The sequence below is a fragment of the Toxorhynchites rutilus genome, chromosome 1 (genome assembly GCF_029784135.1).
Source record: "Toxorhynchites rutilus septentrionalis strain SRP chromosome 1, ASM2978413v1, whole genome shotgun sequence".
NCBI classification, from domain to species: Eukaryota; Metazoa; Arthropoda; class Insecta; order Diptera; family Culicidae; genus Toxorhynchites; species Toxorhynchites rutilus.
The window spans coordinates 27,806,463-27,815,672 of record NC_073744.1 but is presented as its reverse complement, the minus strand read 5'-3'; the positions used below and the strand labels follow the sequence as shown (position 1 = coordinate 27,815,672).

Genomic DNA, 9,210 nt, shown 5'->3' with positions numbered 1-9,210 from the left:
GCAAAATTTCATCCGCGATGCCAATGGCAAACACCAGCAAACTTCTAAGTCAAATAAAATGATTGTCGCCAGTTAATCTTCCGATTGTTCACGAGCGCTTCCAAACTCAGAAGAAAAAGAAAAATCACTTTTATTAACTTTAACAAAGAAAGCTTTTCCTTCAAATGCACTTTCTTAGAAATAGAAGATTTAGTTGTGTTAATTGTATTCCTTTGTTAAAGAAACAAACACGTCCGCGGGAAGCAAATGGTGCAATGGTTTACAGAAGCGTTTGTCACCACTGAACAATGATCGCACAATACCTTACCAAAAATTTCTTTGGCCCACAATTGTTTTGTTATCTTTTACCGTTGTTTTATTTTATCGGATCAAAGTGGATGATTAGGAAACTGCCGCTGCTTCTTCAAAACGGTCGCTGATCGTTTCTCGTTTATCCTCGTCGCCACTAATGTGTTCCGGATCACCGAGGGAAATCCGAGGGAAACTACTAATGATGCTGAATCAAATTCTTCGGAGTACAATAAAAAAGCTTGTGACTTGTTTGGGAGTCGAAGTAGGAAAGAAAGTTTATTTCAACCAACTACTCTGACAGCAGTATTTTTATCTCGCTGAATGCTGAATACACGTACAAATGAAATTATTTAAAGTGTCTATACAATATACTCATTTCATAGGTGTTCGAATACACTCTAGAATTCAACTAATCTAAATTGTAATTCAATATACAATAGTAATATATTGCAAAAGGTATATTATCGTGCAAATCAACATTTCGCAGCAAGTTCCGAATGAAAAATCGAGATAACTATTTTTATTGGTACCCAAAACCATACGTTTCGTTTCGTATTCCGAAGAAAAGCCCCAGAGTGTCGATTTTTGATTAAAATTAATTTTTCGAGATGACACTAGATCTCGACGTTTCATGCAATTTGAAGTCATTTGGCATCAAAATTTTCTTCTTGTAAACTCCGATTTCCTTTACTCCTCCCTTGGGTGATTTTTCTTCAACTAAACTTTGACCGCTCTGCGCCACTCTCCCTTAATTCCGATTGAGCTAATATTTGGCATAGGATGTTTTTTCGAGGTGGTGAACATTTTTTATGAGGTAACTTTTTGATATTAGAGATGACCATTTTCGTTGGCACCCTAGTGTATATGTGTCTTCTAGCAAACGTTTCTGTCAATCATACGATACATGTTTCTAAAGGGCTTGACAAGGGGTCCGACTCTACAGATGGCCTCTTAGCGGAGCTCTTCAAGGGAGGTCCGGGAAAACTTGTAGAGTGTATGCACCGGTTGATAGTCAGGATCTGGGCGCACAAAACAGTTACCGGAGGAGTTGGAGGACGGAATAATTTGCCCCATCTATAAAAAAGGTGCAAAGCTGCATTATGGTAACTACCGTGTCATCACAATTCTGGACGGTGCCTACAAAATTCTGTCTCAGATCCTCTTTCTTCGTCTAAGGCCAATAGTAAGTATATTTGTGGGAATTTATCAGACTGGATTCATGTCCGGTTTCTAGACGATGGATCAGATTTCTACATTGCGGTAGATCCTCCAAATGTGCCACGAGTATCAGGTCCCTAGGTCCCGAATACGGCTTTCCCAGAAAGCTGACAAGACTGATTCAGGCAACGATGAACGGTGAGCGGATCTTGGGTGATCTGTTGGAATCGTTTAAGACTCACAGAGGACTTCGACATGGCGATGGACTCATGACTATCTGCTCTTCAACGTGGCGCTGAAAAGTGTTATGCGGAGAGCGAGATTCAGCATGCGGGGCATTATTTTCAACGAGTCTAGTCAGTTTATCTGCTTCGCCGACGACGTAGACGTAATCGGAAGAGCACATAATCGGAAGAGCACATGCGATGGTAGCGGACTTGTATACCCGACTGAAACACGAAGCAGGGCTGATTGGGTTGGGATGAATGCGTCTAAGACTAAATACATGCTAGCAGGAGAGACCGATCGCAACCGAATTCTTCTTGATAGTAGTGGTATGATCCATGGCGACGTGCTCGAGGTGGTAGAGGAAACTGTCTACCTTGGCTCGTTGATAATAACTGACAACAACAACAGCAGTTAAAATCGAAGACGCATAGTCAATGGAAGTCGCGCCTACTCTGGGCTCCGCAAATCGTCAAGGTCTAACAAACTCCGACCCCTTACGAAGTGTGTTTTCGAACGCCGAGTGCTTAGAATAATATAGGGTGGTAGTATGGAGAACCAAGTTGCAAGAATGAACCAAGAACTGGCGCAACTCTACGGCGAACCCAGCATTCAGAAAGTCGCCAAGGCTGGACGAGTGCGATACGCGAATGTTGCAAGATTCTCGGACAGCAGCCCTGAAAAAATGCCGTTCGCATCGAATCCGGTAGGAACAAGAAGAAGAGGAGCCCAACGAGTGAGGCGAAGTTCTTGGACCAGGTGGAGCAGGAATTGGCAATAATCGGTGCAGTCGGGAGTTGGAAAACTGCAACTATAGACCGAGTACAATGGCGGAACAATATTGTGAATCAGATCTATTCTCTTCAAGGAATGTAGCATCATTATAAATAAATCAAAATAAAATCCCATGACTTTTTCTTGTCATCGATCCCACGAAAACAAGTTTTGAAAATATGAATTTATACTGATAAATATTAGGCACAAAACATTTCGGTATCTTTCACGCAGTAAAATCTCAGAGGTATAGTTTCTCGATAGAGCTGGCGGCAGAACGAAGTAAAATATTGATAAGTTTGTTAGACAAACAACGACTGATTTGTAGCACTTGCTCAGCTTTTTTTTTTTCATCTTCATCGAACCAACTCTGGCAAACGATGCGATTGTGGCCGGAATCTCATAACAAGCCCGTCCAAAACGTTATGCCAAACTTTAACGGGCCACATTCTGGGCGGAAGACTGAAAGAAAGACGTGTAGTTACTGTTCAATAATGGGGCAGAACACAACTAGTCTTACCTCTGCTGCCACAAGCCCACTCTTCGATCCTTGGCAACGTTTTCGCTTCGAGCCAGCGATTTGAAATACGATTGGATGTGACTTTCGAAGGGATCCTTGCTAGCAGCGACCGGATGCCGCTTCGGCACCGGAACACTCATCTTGGCGAAACCCAAGGAGAGCAGTGCCTGACCTACATCCACTCTGCGACTGGTTTTGCCTTGCTTCGATCGATCATAGAAGTGCACACAGCATTCGGCGTAGTTGCCCGATGTTTCACCTTTAACAGGGATGAACGTGATTTGCCGATTTACCACGACAGATTGCAGCCAAGAGTAGCCGTTCGCGTTGACATCGATTCCGGCCACCTTCACAGGGATGGTTTTGTCGGACCAGAAAATCAAGTTGAGTGGTGGCCGATGTTTCACCATGAGCAGCGGGCCAGATTGTAAGGAAGGTTCAATCTTCTGGACGCGACCATATTGGGGAATCTGCTCACGGATGAAATGTTTGGGGATGTCCGATGGTTTGCTGAAGCGGGTTATCTTGAGCAAATATATAAAGCATATTTATTAGTTAATATAAAAAAACTGGCTACTTAGGCGCATGATATTCACCGGTCTGACTTTATTGTAAGCGACGACGAGAAGCACTCCGGACAGGGTGTATGTCGCAATCTGGAATTTATTATTGATTCTATTCAGTGTCACAATATACAATTTTTTTTAAACATTGCCTCACCTCTACTCCTTTCGTATCACGTTTCATATAGTCACAGAAACGTTGAAAGTAGCTCTTATCGGAAACTGAAGATTCCACAGCCATTTTAGGCAGACCGAAACATTCGCTTTCGGAAAATAGTTGCCTATTTTTATCACTGCGATGACTTCACCAATGTTTCAATCACTGGATGCACGATATCTTCCAAGGTCACTAGCCAAATTAGAAAATAATTGAGGCGGCTGGGGTGTTGTTATGCAAATCTGTCATAAGATTAAAATTGCGATGCTGAAGAAAAATTCGCCGCGGTGGAAAATAAAATAAAAGAGACGTCTCCTGTAACAGGTTGATGACACTTTGCTGCAGCGAATGAAAAACAAAACAAACTCGATTACTTCGCGACTTTGCAGTTGTAAATAGTGTTCACCCAGTTCATCCGCGAACAGGCCGATATTCACCTGGCAAAGATGCCAGGTTTGAAGACATGTTTTAATTTTGAAGACATTTGACTTACTGTTAAGACATTATTTGATTTTGTGAAGACAATTTGAACACATTATGAAATATGTAAATACATTTCAGTGTGATAGCGTACGCGGGTTTTCCAAAGATATTATTTCCAAGAAATTTTAACTATTGGCTGAAAATATCGCCTAAGAATTAGGAATTTTGTCACGTTTTTTTTATCAGTGTCACTTGTCTACTTTTTGACGTAGAACTACGTCTTTCATTAAGGGTGCCAAATCAAGAAACAGATTGTTTTTATGAAAAAAAAAAGAATTAACGTTAATAAGTATTTTTGCCGCGGACGGATTTTGACGATTTACATACCAAACAAGTCGGAAATTCTCTAAGATTTGTTTGTTATGCTATGTATTACAATCCCCTGGTGTGTATACGGTTTGAATTGATGAAAACTAGAAGCATTTCCATTTTCCTATACAGGCAAACCTGTTTTTGTGCGGTCCGTTTTTGGGTGATTTCTCGTTTGTGCGATTTTATTATGACATCGGGTCTTGAATCACACAAACTAATCGCACAAATAATAGAATCGCACCTAAACAACCACACAAATGAAAAATCGTACAAAAAGCAACCGCACAAAAACAGGTTTTCCTGTACATTTGTTCTGCTCATTTATGAACTTCCCTACTCGTGCCGTCAATAACGAGCAACTTACCGGCAAGTAACGAAGAGGAATGATTTAAAGTATCCCTGAACAAAGAAAAGAAGAAGAACGAAGGGAATATTTGCTTCGAGCATAAATATTGAATCTCGCTGAGGCAAACTTTCAGTATCGTTCTAGATACGAAGCAATGAATATTGCTTGTTCTTCCTTGTTTTGCGTCATCACATGTCTTCGTTTCGGATTGAGCTGTGGAAGCGCCCAAATTGCTTACTTGCTGATGTCTCTGGCATTGCAATCATTGCATCAAACTGATGCCATCCCATTAAGGTTCTGAACCTCGCAATTGTGTGGGGAATGATCAAACTAGGCTGTCATCGGCTCACTAAAGAAATAATTGTTCAGAAATTTGGTATGTGATTTGGTTTCGCATGACAGTAGCAAAACCATCTCCACCAAGGATGAGAGCAAAAAAATATATATAGACCGAAAATATTAATATAAAGGGCTTATATTAATATATTTTTTTCAAACCATTTTAGGGCGACCAAACCGTTCTACTAAACAGTTATTTGTAAAATTTCGTAGCATTCTAAAAAATATACGAAGACAAGCGACTTTAATAAAATAACACCGTGTAGTTCTACGTCAACAATGTGGCCGTGTCTTGAACACAACCTTCTATAACTTTTTTCTATGTGATCAACGGAGACTTTTGTCTCGAGCTTTTTTCAAACCTTTCAAGCAGAAAATCCACAAGCATATAGATGAATTCAACAACAAAGCGACTTTTACTTCAAATTCTGGAGAACTTCAAGCGGTCTGAATACATATTGTTTCTAGAAGACATTAGTTTATTTGCGCTCTAGAATTCAAATGATTATGACATTATATTTCTATTATTTTAGGCCTATACTATACAATAGATTCACCTAGATCTTTCAAACGACCACTTTGCAAATCGAAGGTTTTCAGGTTACATATCCTTTTAATAATTAGATTAATGAATATGGTTTGAGTTACGATCAAAACATCAAAGCTGAAAAAAAAACAAATTGAACCATCTCAGTTCTGTTTTGCGGGAGAACTTAGGCTACATTTACTAAATCAACGATTTATCAAGTCAATTATCATTTCTAAACTCATAAAATTTAGTTCGCAGTGGCGCCTTATATTTTTTGTTCACATTTATTGGAATAAACTTGAAAACCTCAAGATATTTTTAATGAAATGCGCTATATAACAATACCAATTAGAATAAACATTGAATAAGCTATCAAATATTGTTCAAAAGTAAGTTATGAATTTCAGTTTCCTCCGATATGACGGTGAAGACATTTGTTAGGGCTTAGGGTAAAATCAAGTTTCCGGGAAAAACGCGTTTAAAGTTTACACTAATAAAACATCTGTTTTCAAGGTTTCGTATTGGATGAAATCTCTAGTTAACTAGTTTGGGCACAAAATACGTTTTAATCTTGCTTGTTTTTGTTACTTTGGGTGAATGTATCGACATTTCCATGGTTGTGTGAAGATGAAACATTTCCTATCACTTTGCGGTTTTAGTGTTACTCGTGTTTTTGATTTTGACATCGCAAAGACGTGATTTAATTCATTTTATAAATAAATACTTTTCAGTCGTAATTTTGTTCTAAATAATTGTTACCGGTGTGCAAAGTGATGGATTCGTATGCGTCGTTGAAAGAATTGCAAAGTAAATTCAATAAGTATGAAGCAATGAATCGTGCTTCGTATGAGAAAGAACTTGACGATTATATTTCTCCACCCGATGATAATTGTCTATGAAATGCCGATAAAACCGTCAAAACAAAAAAAATATTATAAATTGTTTTGTTACTTTTTTAATAAACTTTTCGAATTGACCTTGTACAAAAAACCATCTAACGGGCCGAGTTTTCAACCTAGAAACCTCGGATGGGTCTCAATCGATTCTTAAGGGTTTTTTGGTCCTGAATCACGAAAAAACTCAAAATCGAAAAATTTACCCCAAGCCTCCTTCCCGGACGATCACATTTGAAAAAAAAAACACCTGTCAACCCTGAATCGTATGTCCCGTTGTTGTGTGACCAACTAACCTCTCTATATATGAAAAAGAATATTCATGAAAATTCAATAAAAATAATTTTAAAAGCGACTTCCATTAACATTTAAAAGTAATACATACAATAAATCTGTGTTTTACGTTAGAACCAATTTTTTCATGATTATTAACCATTTTCAGAACAAATATTATAATGCGCAAAAAGTGAATGATTATTGGAAAAATCGGCACCATGTTCGTATTTTTTAACCTACTTAACACGTTGAGTGTTTTATAGCAATTGGATGGACGCGACTTGAACGAAAAATCAGTCACCGGTGACTGACATGGCAGTTAACGGGTTAATAAAAAGTTTTTCCAATTCACTTAGTTTATTGCATCAGCAATTCACTATTTTTCATCCATAGATTGCTAATTGTTTGTACGTTCAGAATTCAAAATTCCATTCGTGATTCCTGTTACACAGACTCGCTTCAGTGGTGTTATCCTTCACGGCGGTGCGATTCTGTTCGCAGCTTCAAACCCAAGGTTGAGGCTCGATTAAATAATACATCACGTCGGCTCTCATACCGTCTGCTGGAGAATACTTGTGGATTTTTGCTTCACACGCACGCATTGTAGCTTTTGACGTAGGATTACGTCTTTCGGGAACATATTGGGGTACAAATTGAAAAATGAATATCGATCGCATCGTGAAAAATGTCCAATTTCAAACGCTTATTGCTCAGTCATTTCATGACGGATTGATGAGATTTTTACATCAAACATTGCGGCACTCTATAACAATTTTTCACTTTGAATAAAATAATATATATATATCGAACAATTGAAAAATCTCAACCCCTATCCAAACGGTACTGATTGGTCGAAATTGACGTCATTTCTTTTTCGCCTGCTTCGCTTCTTTCGTTCCCCGATAAGTCAAATATTTGCATTGGTCGAGAATGACGACACATGCAGCAGGTCCCTAACAGAGACATCAACACTAAGCTGCCTGGGGGAAATCGACATTGCAAATACATGAAAGTAGGGGGAGATTTTGTTCCTACCGAAATGTGTTCCCTAACAGAGACATTAAAACCAAGGTGCCCGGGGAAAATCGGCATTGCAAATATAACGGTAACGGTATTGAATTAAAGAGACTTTAAACTCAGAGAGTTCATTCGTCTCTTAATGCAAATATAAGCAAGTCGGGGTCATTTTTATATTGCAAGTAAGGTGAGTAAAACGATTAATTCCAGCAAATAAAATTTAAATTTGGAACTTTCATGTTGGTTGCTTCGTGAAATTTGATATCAATGACCGATCGTATATTGTGAGACATTCAGCACAAGTGTAAGTGTAAAATTGTATATGGTAGCAGTTGTGTAAAAAATGACTTGATATATGAAACGATTTATTTCAATTTTCATAAATACAAACCAAGGTGTCTTCTCACTCGAGAACGGGTCGTTTGGTTAAAGCTGTCTGTTTTTTTTTGTGTTAATTTTCACCCAAGGAAAGTTTATACGGAGAGAAAAATTGGAAAGTGAAGAAATATTAGAAAAATGATATTCCATATGTTCTACATATAGTATTAGGTGCTGTTAGTCCAAATCAAATTTGCATTGGGTTGAATAAACCCTCAGAAAGTAAAAAAAATTTAAAAAAAATAAAATACCTTTTCCATTTCAAATATGTTTTCTCTATATTAATGTAACATGTTTTTACTGATGAGATAAATTTATAATTATATTCGGTATTGATAGTTATCTTATATTACATTGGTGAGTTTTTTTTATTTCATCCATATATAACACAGAAGGTATCTCGTCTAGGATCACAGAGGGTGGTTTTCATCATATCTCGTTCCACTTCGGTATCTTTCAACTGATATGCATCATCCAACGACTGTTTACCATCCTCTTGTCGTCATCCCTCGGTAAACACTGCCCAACAACCAAACAAAACGGCCCTTTTCAGGGACACAAAATCATTATCAAAGAGTTTGACGATGTAATTCTTCAAACATATCCAAAATCAACAGATAGCCTAATGTAATCCTACGTCAACTATGCGGTCGTGTCTTGGACACAACCCTCCTGTGACTTTTTTTTATTCGGCACTCTATCGAATACGAGTAATAACTGAGGCACCTGAGCATCCATTTGTTTCCTGCCCAACAAGTAATCATAGTATAGAAATGAAAGACGTAGTCCCACGTCAGAATATATTCCTTGCATGCGAAACATGCATACGATATCATAGAATTCCTGTTCCGCCAAAGTTTACCGTTCCGTGGTGTTATTTTGTTTGAATCTACACAGCAGCGTCCAAAATGATGTGATATGAGTTGGATTTCATGTAATCACTCCGAAA

General features: G+C 38.3%; 1 protein-coding gene across 1 annotated transcript; it reads right to left on the bottom strand.

Moving 5' to 3' along the window:
• Window positions 1-2,582: 2,582 nt before the first annotated feature.
• On the bottom strand, window positions 2,583-4,048 carry LOC129775264 (protein C3orf33 homolog). Its single transcript, XM_055779778.1, has 4 exons — window positions 3,689-4,048; window positions 3,565-3,624; window positions 2,969-3,492; window positions 2,583-2,910 (listed from the first exon to the last, which is right to left on the bottom strand). The coding sequence occupies exons 1-4, from the start codon at window positions 3,770-3,772 to the stop codon at window positions 2,805-2,807; spliced, it is 774 nt and encodes a 257-aa protein (XP_055635753.1). The 5' UTR covers window positions 3,773-4,048; the 3' UTR covers window positions 2,583-2,804.
• Between the last annotated feature and the right edge of the window lie 5,162 nt (window positions 4,049-9,210).

Excerpts from the sequence above, each read along its gene's own strand:
- LOC129775264 (XM_055779778.1), bottom strand. The coding sequence starts at position 3,772 with ATGGCTGTGGAATCTTCAGTTTCCGATAAGAGCTACTTTCAACGTTTC. Across the intron at positions 3,625-3,688 it reads GTGATACGAAAGGAGTAGAG|ATTGCGACATACACCCTGTC; the intron begins GTGAGGCAATGT and ends AATAAATTCCAG. Across the intron at positions 3,493-3,564 it reads CTTACAATAAAGTCAGACCG|ATAACCCGCTTCAGCAAACC; the intron begins GTGAATATCATG and ends TATTTGCTCAAG.